General features: G+C 40.2%; 1 protein-coding gene across 11 annotated transcripts in view; it reads right to left on the reverse strand.

Annotated features, from left to right (window-relative positions):
* The window catches only part of PLEKHA7 (pleckstrin homology domain containing A7), a 147,597-nt gene extending 129,277 nt beyond the window's left edge, over window positions 1-18,320 (reverse strand). For 3 of the 11 annotated variants that reach the window (XM_077930902.1, XM_028732465.2, XM_077930898.1), the window contains exons 1-3: window positions 18,033-18,317; window positions 17,795-17,871; window positions 17,414-17,471 (exon numbers count right to left, since the gene is read on the reverse strand). In XM_077930902.1, coding sequence (XP_077787028.1) covers window positions 17,414-17,471; window positions 17,795-17,871; window positions 18,033-18,127 — 230 coding nt within the window. In that variant the 5' untranslated portion in view covers window positions 18,128-18,317. Of the gene's footprint in view, window positions 1-17,413; window positions 17,472-17,794; window positions 17,872-18,032 lie in introns of all 11 variants that reach the window. The other 8 variants (XM_077930896.1, XM_077930899.1, XM_077930905.1 and 5 more) reach the window with 6 other exon arrangements.
* Window positions 18,321-19,089: the final 769 nt, after the last annotated feature.

The raw sequence follows: 19,089 nt of genomic DNA on the forward strand, positions 1-19,089 counted from the left end.
TAAACTAATTTGCATAAACTTTCCTCTCTGAGTGCCAAAATAAATGCTTCTATCAATGTTTTCTCTCCTACAATCCCTCCGCTCTCATGGAGGGAACTTACCATAGGGAGTGGCTGCAGAATTCATGTAGGAGCAGAACAGCAATACTGATGTAAGCTTGTATATTTAATAAATCTCAGGTAAGCAAAAATGCATAGTAGTCTAATTCTTTTTTTAAAAAACTCACAAAAGTAGATTATACTGTACCTTGTGCCCGTATGCCAGAGGTTTGGCATTTCCAATAAGCAGCCATACTATTGTTTGAAAAATGAATGTGCTTCAATCTCTTCAGACTCTTGGAGCAACAAATTTCAGTCCTTCTCTACTTCAATTGTGGCACAACTACTCATGGACTTCTGAATGTACTTTTTCTAGTTATAGAAATGCCTTGCAAATAACTATTTATTTTCATCAAGTGGATCTTTTTTGTATAGTGTCTCACAGGCCATGAATGCAAAATGCTTTTTATCTGGCCCAAACATCTCTTGTGGACAGTTCCAGCCCAGAATGTCTTTCCTATGTTTTCTCCCATTGATTATAACCCAGTTGCATGAATGGAATTCATGAGGCACACATAATTAATCTTAATTGGTCTCTGACAAGATCTCTACTCCAATTTATGTATAAACTGAGTCAATTACAATAAATTACAGAAAGTTATGGCATCTGTGAGGTGTAAAGTAGGAATGCATCACAGTGAGGTCATAGGAGGTAAAACAGGAAGGCAAACACAGAAGCAAGACCAAAAAAGCGGCTTGCATTCAAGATTTTTAGTGCTTAGCTCCTATAACAGTCATCTGTTCCAACCCACATCATTCTCCATAAAGACAACATTGTTAGGTCCTGGGAAGCAATTATTCCATGCTCCAAATGAGAGATGTAAACATTTTCTTCTGTCAAAAGAAATGCAATTTTCCATCAACGTTTCATAAACATTTGTAAATGTTTGCCTATTTTGAAACTGTATTTTGCAGCCTGTTATTTAGTGTGGATGAAGGAGTGGGCGTCTGTGAAACAAGAGACTTTTGAAATTAGAAGCTTATGCCTTAAGGTTTGTATGGCGTGAATATTTGTGGTAGGACACGGGTGGCGCTGTGGGTTAAACCGCAGAGCCTAGGACTTGCCGATCAGAAGGTCGGCGGTTCAAATCCCCGCGACAGGATGAGTACCTGTTACTTGGTCCCTGCTCCTGCCAACCTAGCACGTCCAAGTGCAAGCAGATAAATAGGTACTGCTCCGGCGGGAAGGTAAACGGCGTTTCCGTGCGCTGCTCTCGTTCGCCAGAAGCGGCTTAGTCATGCTGGCCACATGACCCAGAAGCTGTACGCTGACTCCCTCGGCCAATAAAGCGAGATGAGCACCGCAACCCCAGAGTCGGTCACGACTGGACCAAATGGTCGGGGGTCCCTTTACCTTTACCTAAGGTGAAACTCAACGTGGACTTTAAAAACCATTTTATCAGATGTACTATATTGATAATCTGGAATAGATATAAAACTAGCTTGTACTGTATGTAAAGATACCTTTATGAATCTCAACACTAGAAGTGTTTCATGGAAAAGAGGTGATAGGCAAAGAGAAATGATTAAAGTACCAAGAATTATTAGCGTGGAACCAAGGAGACTGTAAAGTTAAAACAAGGGAACAACTAACAAGGGAAGGTCACAGTCTCCAAGTTACAGTAGATAAAAAGACTTTCGGTATAGAACAATAGACAGACTTTGAAATACAGTTGTGTATGAATGATGATCATGTCATTGCAAAAATGTACAAATTACTGTTGAAATTTGAAATGCAATAAGAACAAGTTAAAGAATGTATGATTAAACTGGGGGGGGGGGGACTTTGGGCATAATAAACAGTGCTCACTGGAAGGACAGATCGTGAAGCTGAGGCTCCAATACTTTGGCCACCTCATGAGAAGAGAAGACTCCCTGGGAAAGACCCTGATGTTGGGAAAGATTTAGGACACAAGGAGAAGGGGACGACAGAGGATGAGATGGTTGGATAGTGTTCTTGAAGCTACCAGCATGAGTTTGACCAAACTGTGGGAGGCAGTGGAGTGCCTGGCGTGCTCTGGTCCATGGGGTCACGAAGAGTCGGACATGACTAAACGACAACAACAAAGCTAATGCCCCCCATCAACACTGTCGGATCAATGTGTGCCCCAATGCATAGAAAATTCTTGATTTATCTAGCATAGAAACAAAACAAAAAAACAACAACAAAATTTCAAGCCTATAGCCCTAACTTGACATAAATGATAAGTAACCATTTGGCTTCTTTGGAAAATGAGTAAAAGCTCTCTTATACCAGCAGGCTTTTACAAGTAGGAGCAATGTTTAAGGCATTCTGGTTGATTTGATATCATAATTTTATGGTGATTATTTTATTTTACCCCTTAACTGCAGAAGCTACATCAGTTTCCACTTTTGCAAAATTTGAATACAAAAATAAAATGATTTCTTAAAGGCAAACGTTTAAAACTGAATAATGTACATTTAAAAAATTAATGGCTCCATTATATTCATTATTTATGAAGCCTTGAAATTCTTGTGCCCATCACATTATAATATTTTATACATGCACACTTTTTATGCCCCACACTTCTTATAAACTGGAGTCTGGGGCAGCTTACAATATAAATACATAAAACCACCAGTACAATAAAAACAGGAATTAAAAACACAACCACAGTCAGTTAACATAACTGAGCAGTGATGAACATTTATAGCATCACAATTCTCTCAGCACCACTCCTTCTACAGTTCAAAGGCCTGAACAAATAAGAATGTATTCCCGCTTATGCCAAAAGGCCTCTACTGTGGGGGTCAGCTGAATGTCTCCTGAGTGGGAGTTCCATAAACATACCAGTATTGTCTTGGGGTTTTTTATTATAAGCAGTTTCATTGAAATATCAGCTGTATACTTCATACTACACTCTTCAGTGCTACTTGCATATAATGAGACCAATCAATCTTGATCTTGAATGGGTGATTATTATAAACCATGTCCCTTTACTGTTTAACTAAAAGGTTTATCTGCAAATTAAAAACACAGCTTAAAGTGAGGAAAAAGGTCTGTTTGTAAACTGTGTTAATACAACCTTATGCATACCTGTTCAGAAGTAAGTTAAAGTGAGTTTCCTCCCTGGTAATTAGATGTAGGGTTGCAGCTCTAGTTATCTTTTCATAGCCGAGTAAACCATTGCTACCAAATTCCTAAAATAATGTGCTGGAGGAATGCACACTGATAACATGCAAATTCCAGATAAGGGCCTCTAATTTGTTCTAAATGATATTTTTAGTACAGTACTACTGAACTATAAGTCCAACACATCCAGCAATAAGCAATGTTGATTTTTTTAAGGATTGTTTCAAAATATTTAATAAGAAACATTTCCTTTTGTTATAGAAAATATACCAGCAACATTTGCTGAGAGTTAAACTTCATTTTAATGTTATCCCTGTCATATGTCAAGTCATCACTGCTTGTTTTTCAAAAATCAATAAAATAGATTTTTTTAAGGAAGTGTCTAAGCAACAGAGCTGCCTCAACAGTAGACAGCAAACCATGAAACTGGTTGATTGTGGTACAAAAAGGTATTATTGTCAGACAGTAAGACAGCACAAGTGGACAGGGAAGTAGTAACAGAAAGCTTATTTTGACACTGAACCATGTTAAATTCAACAGAAACACAGTTAAAAGCAAGCATCCAGATTAGTCAAGCTCCTATAACAAACAACCTGTTAGTACCACATGCAACTAAAAACCTGTTAGTACCACATGCCAAAATATAGCCCACCACCCCCAGCAAAAAAATGTATTTGGTTTGGAGTTCAGAAAACAGTTCAGCCCCTAAATTTTCAACAGAACACTTCAAAACACTTTGGATTGGGTCAGGCATAAGCAAACTTGGCCCTCCAGATGTTTTGGGACTATAACTTCCATCATCCCTAGCTAACAGGACCAGTGGTAAGGGATGATGGGAGTTGTAGTCTCAAAACATCTGAAGGGTCGAGTTTGCCTATGCCTGGATTGGGTCCATATTTCACTCCCAACGGCTAAAATGCTCTCCCTAGCAAGTAGAGGGAGGTGACAACTTTTCCCAATCCTCTCTTTCCACTGCCTTCTGTTATAGTAATTTACAATAATATTCATCTCCAAGATATTCTAAATAACTAATATTCCTTCTTTGACTCACTTATAAGTTACTTATAAGTTACTTATTTATAAGATTAGTTACTTGTCTAAAGCTATTGAACAAATCTGTTTGTAGCAGTCCATCAAAGGAGATGGCCTTAGAAATCTCCAATATAAGGCTTTATATACAGGTGCCACTCTCAAATTTATTCATTTTTATTAAGTAAATCTGTCAGTTGCTTTATCTTGCCCATAGCAACCCAAAATGACTTCCAACCAAACAAACAATAAAACCCCACAGAAATGAAACCAAGATGAAAGAGAAATACATTTTTAAAATCCCACCCATGGGATACAACACTAAACAGTGACTTCTGTGCATAAGCCAGGTTCAGAAACCACAATTTCAAGTTTGCCTATGAGCCAGAAAACACAATAAACCAATGTTCATTAAAACTAAAAGTAAATGTTAGCAAAGTCCTTCTCCTGGTCATGTGGGAGAAGGGGACGGGAGGGCACAAGTCTTGCACAAACTCCTTCCTGCTCATGCATGAAACACATATGGTTACTTGTAAACACAGCCATCTTCTGAAGTCAGCAGGCATATGGTTAATTCAAATTATCCTCCAAAGTCAGATCTTTCAGATAACCCAAAACTGCCATTTTTGGATATATGGAATGTCGCAGCAGCCTATCTTTACTTTTATCCAAAAACATTAGAAAATACGTGGAAAATACGTGAATTAGCAGCCTTTAAAAAATAGGTTCTATCCCAGCAATAGGTATTTTCATTGGGCACAGACATATTGTACTTCAACTAGCTTGAAATACAATCATTTTAAATGGTAATATAAGCACTCTAGTAAACGTGAAGGAGGAAATCCGATAAAGGCAAGATAACTGGTGGAAAGATGGCAGCTCCCAAGGAGTTGACAATTGTGAAGGAGCTGCAATAAAGCAAAGGGTTAGTTTTTTGTAGCAGTAGTACTATTCATAAAGGTTGTTAAGGGTATGAAAGCATTTGATCAGATAGCATTTGATCTGCAATACTGAAATTATGCTTTAAGAATTAGCAACAGATGAATACACAAACAAGATCAAGAGTTAAAACCTAACTTCAGCACTGTGACAATCAAATACCACAGAAGACCAAATGTGGAAACTGATATGAAAAAGGGGGGGGGGGGAGTCCAGCAGCTCTCCCAGCTCAGCCATTGTTCTTAGGAAGCACAACTATTCTGGGCAGCCTCTTGTTTTTTCTTGGTGACTGGATGGTAAATATAACTAGTTACACAGTGGACTCCAGTCTCATAAAGTAGACTACTTTTTTTGTTTCTACCAGATCCTACACGTAATTATTGCAGTTAGTTATGAATATTATCCCCAGACAGCTACTAAACATTTTTGCTGGAAACTAGGAATTTGAAATATTTCAGCGAATTCAGAATCGCTGAAAAGCACAGGTCATTTTCCATAGAATTCAGAACACACTAGAAGAATATCCTTTTAGATCACTGCAGTTCTCCCACTTCAGTGCAGCATTTGGGACAGATGCATTATGTTCATGCATGTCTATCAGCAAAATTAACATGAGAAGAAACTTGTTGGATCAGACTGAAGGCCCAATGTGGCCAGCATCCTATTTTCACAGTGGCAAACTACATGCCACTGGGAAGCCTACAAGCAGGACTTAAGCTCAGCAGCACATTGCCCACATATGATTCCCAGCAACTTATATTGAAGCTTAGCCGGTTTTAAATGATGTCATGCCAATTGATATTGATATGGTTGTATATTAAAATTTTTGTAAATGCATTTTACTCTTCTGGAAGCCACTCTCTGAGCACATTTGTCCCAAAAAGCATTTTATAAATATTTTAGTAAATAATAATAAAATATCATCCATTCAAACCTGGACTCCACATTTTAAATGCAGGTTGGTTCTGGTTAGAACCATGTTCTCATGTTTAGGCGAACCTGAGGACATGGATAAGATCCTTATAGTGGCAAGGCACACTACACGTTCACAAGAACCCTGTTCATATTGGCTGATGAAAGTGGTCAAAGGAGACCTGGGGTTTTGGATGTCAAAAATTATTAATGTCTGATTATATTAAAAAACCTCAATAGTGGTGGGACACAAAGCAGGGCTTCTTCTACTGCTCTCAGTGGATAGGTAACTCTACAAAGGATGAAACAGGTACTGTCAGAGAGAAGGTTATTGAGAAATTGGCCATTGAACTATTTCAAACATACCTGTTTGTTATCTTTTTCGAAGTTCTGCCAGTCTAGGTTGTATATAGATATGGCACTGGGGGTATACTTATGACCTTGGCTAAAAAGTCTACTACAAAAGATCAATAAAACCAATTATACTCCATTGATCCTGTTAGATCGTTCCATGACCTTTGTTACCATTGACCATGAGATGCTGGTGATATGACTGAGACCTGTCAGACACTCTTGAGTGCTTTTGCTACTGTTTACAAGAAAGCTAACAGATTACAGAAATGGCTCATCAACATGCCACAACCTTAATACCAAAAGACTGAATTGTGTCTCTTCTCCTGCACAAGGATAACAATGAGAGCAGCATTGGGCAAAAACAGCAGCACATTTGGGGCTAATGTTTGCATTATTTCCCATGCATTAGAACAATATTTTAAAATAAATTTAGCATTATTTATGAATATTGCATAACAATCATTGCTCTACCTAAATAAAGAGAATTGCATGAAAGCACATAGTAGACGTTTTTCTAATGAATAAAACTAGCTGTTTTAAAACCAGTAACATTTATTTACATCTTGTTGAGCCAGTCAACTGTCCATTTAATCTTCAGCAACAATGCTGGGGAGGGAGACCATCTGTGGAAAATCTATAGTTACTTTTCCAATGAGAGCATTATGTGAAGATAGTGCAATAATGTGTTTACATGGGCATTAGAGAGACATACTTTCAGTGCAAGCAATACTGCTGTAATAAATTGGGGGGTGCTAGTACCACAGGTAGAACTGACTGCAGGTATCATAACATCTAGTGTTGGTGTGGACCTTTCCAGGTTCAATAATTTTATCCCAATAAGCCCAATGCATTCTTTCTTCCTCATTATTATTTTCACAAATGAACTCCTGATAATGTCATATATTCAGATATCAAGAAGAAAGAAAAACACCACATGGATTTCAAATCTAGAAAAGAAAATACTAAGTGCATACACATATTGGGACAGACCCAGTCAAGACAAATGGAAGGCCTCTTCGGTCCATGGAATAATTTTGATTCAATGAAGAAATCATGCTGGTGGAATGGGAGAGGATCAGATTTTTAGTGATTTCCCCTCTCCTGCAGTCCTCTATGCGCTCCCAAAAATTGCTCCAGATTGGGAAATCCTCCAGTTTGCAGTGGAGGATAGAGGGGAAATTGGTATAAGTTAGTTGCTTTCTGCTGCTAGGAGCATCCTGAGCAAAACTCCCCTAAGGGGATGCTACTGGCATTGGAGGAAAGCTCTGGATCAAACCCATAGAGGTATAAGCAACAGGCTTCTTAAGCAGAGGTCAATATATATGTCAGGATTCTCTGACCACTACAAATATATTGCTTCCAATTACAGTGGTACCTCGGGTTAAGTACTTAATTCGTTCCGGAGGTCCGTTCTTAACATGAAACTGTTCTTAACCTGAAGCACCACTTTAGCTAATGGGGTCTCCCGCTGCTGTCGCGCCACTGGAACACGATTTCTGTTCTCATCCTGAAGCAAAGTTCTTAACCCAAGGTAATATTTCTGGGTTAGTGGAGTTTATAACCTGAAGCGTATGTAACCCAAGGTACCACTGTACTAATCTGCAGCTACAGAAAAACTGGAACATATCTGTAGTTCGTATCTGGCAGCTCTTAAACAAGAAGCATTTATGAAGTCATCCATAGCACTGGGAATTGATTCCAGGTTTTGGAAAAGATAGAAAAGATTGGACAGATATTTTTTTTAAAAAAAATACACTGCACTTTATAGACGTACAGTAGTTACAAACTTATCTCAAACCATTGCCTAACTATGAATTGACATGACGCCTGAATTAACAGATTGTGGTTTTCAATCAACTAGCAATCCAGAAACCATGGTCTGAAGTGAGTTTGTCCTAACTGTGATGCCTTAACTGGCAAATATAGTCAGCACCAGTGCCTTTGATGTACCATGAAGCTGCTGTGCTATGGAGACAGAAGGAAACCTAGGAAAATGAGAGGATGGGAAATGGAAGTAGAGAAGTAGATTGAGATCAGTCTTCTCCACAACATTAAGCAAAGCTTACAACTGAAATAGACTCAAAGAGAAGCTGCAAGTGACAATTTCTTCCCCACTAAAATTTGTTCAATAAGTAGTGTTCATAAAAGAAAATAGGAGTGGGAGAAGAGGCAGAAAAATAAGTGCTCAAATGGCCTTAAGATGACATGCACTGTGTCTGTTATCAAGAAGAACTCACCACTATTACTGTAAAGCAGAAGTTTCCATAAACATTAAAACAAGAAAGTTTAAAAGCTACAGAACAGTTAACAATGATAATCATCAGCAGAAAACTTTTAACACACACATTTTAAATATGAAGATACAATAAAGTAGCTACTTGAAAAGCATTATATATCTGTGACTTTCTTGTCACATGATATTTCATTTTTTTACTAAAATGTGCACATGGTTTAAACATTATTCATGGTTATAACACATTACATTACGTCTTATGTTATATTCTGAAAGAATCAGTATTTGCCTTAGATCAGCAAATATATAAAAATATATAAAACCTTAGTTCTTGCAAACGCTGCACACACAAAGCATCAAAAGTTCTTATTTTGAGAAATTGTATAAATTTTTCACAAAGGTTGACATTCACAAAGGTAGGAAGTAGGTATATTATAAAAGATACTATGCTTCTGGTTTTACCAGCACTGTTTTTCAACTCTCTCATTCCAGCTATCAACCCATACCATCTCCTCATGAAATCACCTCTATTTCCAAGTACAGTGGTACCTCAGGTGAAGAACTTAATTCATTACGGGGGTCTGTTCTTAACCTGAGGTACCACTTAAGCTAATGGGGCCTCCCGCTGCCGCCACCCGATTTCTGTTCTCATTCTGAAGCAAAGTTCTTAACCCGAGGTACTATTTCTGGGTCAGCGGAGTCTGTAACCTGAAGCATCTGTAACCTGAGGTACCACTGTGTATGTGAAGATCTGCAATATCAACTGTATTTATCTGGTAATACAATTACAAACATTTACTAACATAATAATACCTTCGTATGCAAGCTGAAAAGCATTTATCCAGAAACTACAAAGCTGTTTCACAAATGGCTAGTGATTGATATAGAGAAGCATTGAAAGCTCAACCCTTCTAGCCACTAGCTCTTTCCAACACATTTTATTTTAGTCAGAAATGGTAGTACAAATTTTCTAATTCATGCTGCTTGGATACCAGAAGTGCTTATTTGTATTAAATCACAAATATGAATCCAACAAATTATCTGTAGTTACTTTAATATTGGTTCAAGCTTCAAACGTGCATTCACAGCCTTATCAGAGAAGGCATCCTTCCATGCACTTACCTCCTCTAAAGAACTGTAGATTTTAGGCACATGAGCAGACAGGGGCACATACAAATGCCAGTATTCTCAATCTGCACTACATTGCTTTCAAATAAAATGCACATCCCTATTCACATTCTTGGGACATGGGTGGCACTGTGGGGTAAACCACTGAGCCTTGGGCTTGCTGATCGGAAGGTTGGCGGTTTGAATCCCCATGACGGGGTGAACCCCGTTGTTTGGTCTCAGCTCCTGCCAACCTAGCAGTTCAAAAGCACATCAAAGTGCAAGTAGATAAATAGGTACCGCTCCGGAGGGAAGGTAAATGGCGTTTCTGTGCGCTGCTATGGTTTCATCAGAAGCAGCTTAGTCATGCTGGCCACATGACCAGGGAAAATTGTCTGCGGACAAACGTCGGCTCCCTTGGCCAGTAAAGCAAGATGAGCGCCACAACCCCAGAGTCATTCGCGACTGGACTTAACTGTCAGGGTTCCTTTACCTTTACCTTTTTATTCACATTCTGGCATCAATAGTCACATCCAACTAGAAATGGTCTGGGACATCAACGCTTAGCAGTGTATTTCTTATGAATATTAGTATTCAGCCAGTAATTATGTCTGAGCAATGAAAACTTACAACCCAACATAGTTAGATCTTCTGAACATGGTGAAACATTTCAAAGGCTTGAATCTCAAGGCTACTTAGCATTTTAGATTCCACAAACTGAAGCTGTTTCCTACAGTTCCATATTTATTAACCTTCACTTGATCATTAGTCTAGTTGCAAACATTTTAAATCTCTCTTTAAATACTAGGATTATGAGTCTGTAGTTTTGCTTTATTAAAGATGAATTGCTTGTAAAAATTGAAGGAAACTTGATAGCAAAGGCACCAACTTTTCCCTCACAGTATTTTGCTCTTTCAACTGTCTACAGTGCGCTATGCTGAAAAGATGAGATTCTGACAAGGGAGGACTCCAACAAACACCTGTATGCATCAGTTCATGAGAACATGTGCATCCAGGCATAGAACTCGACACAGCCTGTTCACGCCACTGTCAGACTAATGGGACCTTCTTGAAAAGGTGCTACATGTGCTGACATCACACCTGTGGCCTACTTACTGATCATTTACTGATGTTGCCACAGACAGAACAAAGTGCTCTGCAAATACTGGCAATTCCTTGGAACTAATTGAGACATATTTGAAAAAGACTAAATAGTCAAAGAAGATCTATAGCTGGTTACTGTCTCTATGACCCAACAACAGATACAAGCCCTTGAATCCTGTACTGGAGTGGGAGGACCTTCTGTTGAGGGCAACAGAATCCCTACCTGCTATGGGAAAAACACCTCCCACCTGCATTGGTGCTGGACCAAGTACCCAGGTGGGCAAACCTGTGTCAGAGTAACGTCACCCAGGTCTTGGTCATAGACCCTGCTGATACACATTTTAAGTTGTTAAATCAGTTTACAAATTTTTTATTAAGCCTAAACTTATGTATCACATGTTTGGAATTCTACCACAAATCTCCATTTCCAGGACTTCAGACAGGGTTATCTCCCAGACCTACATGGAGATGCTGCAGATTGAACCAGAGACCTTTGGTATACAAAGGAGATGCTCTACAACTAAGCTACACCCCTTCCCTGATATAAAAACAACATTTTCTTCATCTTGTACAAGAGTGTTAGTAATAAATTATTTTATGTTTACTTTGAAACTTGTGTATCTTAATTTTTAGAGATATTATCTGCATGCCACCAATAACCAATCTACTTTAAAATAAATATAAAACCCAGTTTGATATGTGGCAGATATATGCAATAAAAACAAAAAAATATTTTCCCCAAATTGTGGGAGGAATCCAGTGTAATCTGGCACCTCTCAAGTGGGTGTCATTGCCATTCTAAGAGAACAAAGGAGAAGTTCCTGGTGAGCTCTGGCATCTCTTTTTTACACTGAGTGTAATGCTATGGCAATTGATCTGTCTGTGCAAGCATTTCAGCTTCCCAGATAGAATGAAATCCCCTGCCCTGGGGGTTCTCCCAACTCCCCCCACCATAAGCCAATGGGGAAAGGAGAGAAGGTTAAGTCCCACTGTGCTGACGGAAGTCCTTGTATGAGCTTCTGCTACATGGGCGAGGTATAGATTGTTGTTGTTGTTAATTGAATCTGCCCCTCTTTATTTCTACAATTAAGATACCACTTAACACCACAGTTTCTTAGCACTGCTTAGAGAGTTCCTAAAGTAGATCCAAAAAGTTAGAAGGCATCAGAACAAATCACATATTTTCACATCTGAACAGAGATAAAGAGCCAGATATGTTGGAAGGAAGTTTTAACAAGTTACTTTATTAATTCATAGAATCACAGAATCGTTGGAAGGGACCCTGAGGGTCATCTAGTCCAACCCCCTGCAATGCAGGAATCTCAACTAGATCTTATATGGCAGGTGGCCATCCAATCTGTTAAAACCTCCAAGGTTCCACCACCTCTTGTGGGAGCCTGTTCAACATTTTAATTCATGGTTGAGTAATAAGAAGAAATCTTAATTTTTAAATGACAAGTTTTTTAGACTTCAAATGTAAAATGTGAAATATAGCAATAAGATTAGAAAACTGAATAGATTATAAGGTAAGAAAGATTAAAAAAAGAGGAGCCATTCAAAAATAGTTTGCATTCAGCTATTCAGCAGAGCAGAGATGGGTAACCTGCAGCCCTCCAGGTGTAGTTGGGCTCCAACTCTCATCAGCTCTGTAGGCAGCATGGCCAATTGTCAGAGGAAATGCATGTTGTGATTCAGCAGCATCTGGAGGTCCACAGGTTACCCACCCCTGCTGCAGTGTGTAATAAAAGAGAGGTGTGCCATCACAGAGAACTCAAACAATGCTTTCTCCTTGAGGGTTTTTTTTCCAGCTGAAAGTTTTCAATACACAGGGAATTTTGCAGGGAATTTTGCAAATTTAATAATTTACACAGAATCCTAGAAAACACAGTTATTAAAAAAAGAGCTTTAACTGTTACAGTTGTTGAAAGATGTTTAAAAATGTTGCAAGAGCATCTATACAAGTTCCAGTATTCAGAGAGCAGTGCTTCAATGTCTTGCATGACTACGTGTTCCAGGCTCATGGCCTCCAGACATTATTCATCACTTTCCAATAATCCCCACCTTGCCACAATACTGATCTTTGCCAGGACAAAAATAAAAAAATAAAAATCTGTGAACACTGGAATGCTGAATTTATTACATATATTTAAATACTGGATCTATAATTTTCAAAAACCATTTGATTAAGTCTGTCACAAAGGACTCCTGAGTAAACTTAGCATTCATGTCACCAGAGGAGATGTCTGCTTATGAATTGGTAACTGGTTAAGGAATGGGAAGTAGGTAATAGGAATAACTAGATAGTTCTCTGGAGGGATGAACAAAGTAGAGTCCCCAAAGGATCAGTATTGGCACCTGTGCTTTTTAACTTGTTCATAAATGATCTATAGTTAGGGCTGAACAATAAGATAGCCAAGTTTGCCAGTAACAAATCGGTCAAAGTGGTTAAAACAAAAAGGGACTCTAAAAGGATATCTCAAACTGAGAGAATGGGTAGTGAAACGGCAAATGCAGTTCAATGCAAGCAAGTGTAAAGTGATGTACATTGGGGCAAACAAAATTCCTGATTTCATATACAGTGGTACCTCGGGTTACAGATGCTTCAGGTTACATATGCTTCAGGTTACAGACTCCGCTAACCCAGAAATAGTACCTCAGGTTAAGAACTTTGCTTCAGGATGAGAACAGAAATCGCGCGGCAGCAGCGGGAGGCCCCATTAGCTAAAGTGGTACTTCAGGTTAAGAACAGTTTCAGGTTAAGAACAGACCTCCAGAACGAATTAAGTTCTTAACCCGAGATACCACTGTACTGTATATACTAATGGTGTCTGAAATGGTGATGACTGCTCAGGAATGTGACCCCTTTTTCTTTTTTGTGAACAAACCTCTCCGTTCATCCTTCTCCTGATCATTTATGCACAAGTTAAAAAGTAGGCCCAATCACATCCTTAAGGACCTCGCTTTTTCCTCCATTATTTGAACTGCCCATTTATTCCTATTCTGCTTCTTGTTATTTAACAACTTACTGGCCCGTAAAAGGACACATCCTACTACCCCATGACTATCAAGTTTGCTAAGGAGCCTTTGGTGAGGGACTTTTCAAAAGGTCGACAAAGTGTGTCATTATTCCCAACTATTTTATCACAGCAAACCTCTCAATGTCAAGAAGCAAACTGTTCATTCTTTCTACCAATAAATAGCTGCAACCAGGAAGATGGAATGGGAGAACAGAGAGAGCCTGAGTTCATGGTAAGGGATATAGTGAGGGGGAAAACCTTGAAAACCTAAAACTTCTTCATTGACTATCATACAAAAAGGTGACAGTGAGTCTCATGTGATATAGGTGGGCAAACTATAAAGGGGGGAAAGGAGTGCCTTAAAGGCCAGTTTAAAAATACAGAGAAAATTGTACAAAGTTCAAGAAGGAGATCATTTGTTTCCTACCAGCTATTCACTCCTCTGTCAGGATTCTGGTCCCACAATTTGGGAGCCAGCTGAAAAAGGATAGCAGTGGCATGCCAGTATTTTTTATTATTCTGACTAAACTTCAGAAAGAACTTTCTGATGGTAAGAGCTGTGGAACAGACTCTCTCCTTCACTGAAGGTTTTGAAGCAGAGGTTGGATGGCCTTCAGTTATGGATGCATTAGTTGGGATTCCTGAAGTGCAGGACTAGATGATCCTCAGGATCCCTTCCAACTCTACCGTGCTATGATTCTAAGTATACAGTGTCTACCATATCATCCCTATCCACATATTTCTTGACATTTCTCAGCAAACTCTAAAACATAGGTGGGGAACCTCAGACCCAGGAGATGAATGCAGCCCTCCAGGACACTACCTTACCCTAAGAACTCTCCCACAGAAACATACCCTCTCTCCCTAGGTCAAAAGCCTCACTATCCCTGTTTCACACTCTGGATGCTTTGCCTTTTAGAATGTGTTTCTGAACTATGATACAAGTAATGCCTCTTGCTTCTCTGGATACAGAGGGGTGGTGTGCAAGTGTGTGTAGAAACTAAACTACTGTACAAAGGTTACATTTACATTTGCTGCTCTGCACACTTTTGCTTCTGGCTCTGCCCACCACCAGTATGTAGACTTTGGTATTTTGCCCAGAAGGAAATGCAGTCATTGAGCTGAAGAAGCTTCCTCACCCCTGTTCTAAAAAGTTGGTAAGACAGGATATACCTTTGTACAAACCATGCCGATTCTTGCTGAACTACAACTCCCATCATCCCTATGGCTTAATGTGACATGCAAACCAGGTCTTTGAATTGCATCTTGAAAATGACAGTCTACTTCGCCAAACCTTTATTAGGCATTTAGGCATTACAAGTATAGGCCATCATAAAACATCCATATATAAAATTGTGAAATCTATACAAATAAACAGCCATGTAAAATATGTAATGACAAGGATTTTCATTGGGAAACTGATAGTCACTGTCGCTTACTTCAGATGCAACGTGTTATCTAAATTTTGTATTATTGATTCATAACTGGGCAACCGCTTTCCCGATTACTCAGTTGGGCAGTCACATTTCAGTGACCGCCCCATATAAATCACACTGCAGTAGTCTAAACAAGAAATTAGTATGTATTCTTTCAAACTCTTTATTCCCCTGGAAAGGGTATAACTAGCAAACCAGCTGAAGTTTGTAAAAGTAACTCTTTACCACAGCTGGCCTTCCAGAAATAAAGCTAGATTTAAAATTATTTGATGTATTTTCGTTATTTCTGTAATTGGTTCTGCATGTGACACATAGTCCATTAAAAATGTTTACTTTGTCTGGCAGTTTTTTTTAATAAAAAACCTAGAAATTGTTCAATCTAAGCGCAATCAGAAAAAATTAGAGGAAGTATATATCATGTAAAGCCTTTACATTTGGTGGTAACTTGTATTATTTGCCAATACCACCCATCCTCCCTTTAGTCCATCCAGATCAAACTCTTCAATTTACCATGTTCCTTCCTGCACAACAACAGATCATATGTATGTAATATCTGAATGGAATATGCTAAGGAGGTGGAGAAATGACAGCCAGTTTTTAAAAATTGTCCATATTCTTGGTATTCCTTCAACACCCTAGATTCCTTCAACACCCCCAAAATTCCACTTACACTGCATTCTAAAACAGCTTCCATTGTTTTGGGCATCAATGTATTCTTAAAATGTCCCCAGACTATCTTCTTTTACAGCTCCTGGGAATATGATCACGTCTTTTAAGTAGTACATACAGAACAGGTGCACAAAGCCATTGTAATTCTGCACCACCTATACTGTTCAAAGTGAATGCAGTTTTCTTGTGGTGACATTCCAACCACGATAAACTAAGTGCTCAGGCAAGAATTATTTCCTACAAGTAAAATTGTAAAGACAACTTTTCTAGTATTTTAGTCATGCAAAAATCTGTCTTTCTACTCTCTTGCAATATATATAAATTTATTAGTTTTATTTATTACTCATCCTTCATCCCAAAATGGGTCACAATAATTTAAGATACAACAGTAAAACCTGTTTAAAACACATTACAATCACAAGAACAGGCTGGATCCTAAAATATCAGATGTCAGTGTTCATCAAAGGTTATGAACCAAAAGAATTCCACAGATCCAATCCAGTATAGTATCAGATTAGGCATTACTTATTACTGATCTATAGCAACATTCCTCTTTTATTCAAATACAACAGTAGCAATGGAATAATCAAAAGGCACGAATAAGAAAAATCTATCTTGCAAAATGTTGCCCCATGTTAAGACAACAGCCTCCCCTTTTGCAACAGAAAAATTAAGAACATTAAAGAAAACTATAATCCAAAACAGACTACTGTTCAAATTAAATCATTTTTAATTCACCACCAGTGCTTTATAAATGACATTCTCTCTGCTTTTTTGCAGTGCTGTTTGTATTTTCAATATGTAACTTGTGATATATAAGATGACCCATTCCATGCTTCAACAGGTTTGTGACCATTAATTTGATCTAAACTTCATTTTTGCAGAAAAACGTGACAATCTTAAACATACTGAACGCTGCTAGCCTGCCTTATAAACAACCTCATCGCTACACTTCAATTCAGCAGCAGGCAACAGGTTCCAGCCAGTGTGTTAGTAACACATTCAGCCAAGTTTGGCTGACATTCAGTCAACCGTTCACTACGGCACGAAATCCAGAAGCAATATAAACAAGCTACAAAGGTAAAAGCCTGTTGCTCTTGCCAGACAACGGAAGTGTCAAGAGAACACCAAAGTACGGCAATATAAAGCACTATTATAACCAGTGATTTTAAAAAAACAATAATCAGCAGAGAGTATCAGAATTCATGCTCTCTCTCACACACACGAGACAAACGTCTCCTTTACTTCAGTTATACGGGACCCAAAATAAGGTGATGTTGATTCCAGGGGGAGGGGGGAAGCAAAGGGGGGGGGCAAGAATATATCCCATTTTCTGATACGGAGGATTAATCCTTTCTCTTTCTCTCGCACACACCCCAGATTAAGTAAACGAGTATATCTCGAGAGTGGGAAATACTCACTCAATGAAGTAACTGGCTCCTTCTTCCGAGAATCCCTCCTCCCATCCACGGGGAAGATCTGAAAAAAAAGAACAAAAGCAGGAGGGGGGAGAAAGAGAGAGAGAAAGTGGCAGTGAGAGAAAGACGAGGGAAGCGAGATCTCAGTGCCCTGGAGATAGGCGAGCGTAAATCCCAGTCACACAAAGGTCGTTATCCTCCCCCCCCCTCCGCCACCCCCCCGTGAGAGAGAGAGAGAGAAAGGCAAACAGGAGGGGGGGGGAGCAGAAAAGTCCCATTCAGCCTCCCTTTCCCGCCCCGCTTCTTTCCCGCCCCCGCCCCACCACAAGTGCCCTAGCGGGAAAGTGTAGTTGGGGAGGGCGAGGGGGAGTTTAGGGCACCCACCTGAGCGGATCATGTGGCCTGAGTTGACGGGCTCCCCGGTGCGAGGATGCAGCCAAGTAGTTGAGCGGGTCAGGTCGCTAAGGAGGGAGAAGCGGCAAACATGCACCTGTTAGTACTAGAGCCCGTCGTGAAGGGGGGGGGGGGGAGGAAAGAAAGGAGCGGAATAAGCGGCAATGCTACCGGCCCCCGCCCCCACCCACGCACCGCCACCTCCTTTTCCCGCCGCCCGGCGCCTTACTCGATGAAGAAGACGCGGCCGTCTCCACAGACGCCATAGGACCAGTGCTCAGGTAGAGTGTCCCGCCCCACCGCCTCGGCCGCCGCCGCCGCCATGTTCGCCGCGCGCACAGCCCGCCCGCCCGCCTGCCGGAGGGGGGCGGAGGGGGTGCAAGGGAGCGGGAGGGCAAGGCGAGGCGAGGCAGGCAGGCAGGCGCCCGCCGCAAGTGCCCGGCTCTGCTCAGCAGCGCCACCGGCCGGCAGCGGAGAGCGGGAGGCGCGCGGGCAGGCGCGCAACGCACAACGCGGCGCAACGCAACACAAGGTGGCTCGCCTCCCCCGTCTGGGTGGGGAAGAGCGCTCTGTGTGTGTGTATGTCCCCCACCCTTTCAGTTAAGCCCAGCAGGCAGATTGGGGCAGACGGCTCGTTGCCCCGTGTTTGGAAACGGGAGAAGAGGAAGAGAGGGAACTCTTTATTTCGAACAAGCCTGTGGTTTTGTATCCCATAATAGCAGTCCGGGCAACAGGTTGTGTGTGCCCAGCTAAAGTCCGCTGTTCCTTGTTTAGGACTTAATAGGTGCCACCCTTAAACAGCAACGCTTAGGGCTGTAGGTGAATAAATAGAAACGAAGAATATACTACCTGAGCTTCCCAGTCGCACTTCCAATTTCAGACAATCGGAGCTCCAGAGATACAGATATTAACTCCTTGTTGTGAAGGAGTCTAAATGCTCCAACTGTTGAAATAACGTCGCATTTTTCACAACACATGAGCAAGGCTACTTCTTTTCCCGCCAATTTGTGAACTTTTTTCCTGACTCAAGATCTGGATCTTTTCCCCTTCCTAAACACAAACTTTTCCTGAATTATTTTTTAATTAAAGTGTAAATATAATAAAAGTCACACACGTCTCTAAATGAAACCCTCCTACTGTACAGTATCTAACTGGTGGCTCAGCTAAGTGTTTTAACTGCATAGGCAAGAACACATAGGATACTTTTCAGTGTCTGCACTGTTAGGCTTTGTGGGATACTTTGCCACCCTTGACACATGGCAGAAATTAAGCTGCCCTCAATAGAT

This window comes from Podarcis muralis, chromosome 1, assembly GCF_964188315.1.
Source record: "Podarcis muralis chromosome 1, rPodMur119.hap1.1, whole genome shotgun sequence".
Lineage (NCBI taxonomy): Eukaryota > Metazoa > Chordata > Lepidosauria > Squamata > Lacertidae > Podarcis > Podarcis muralis.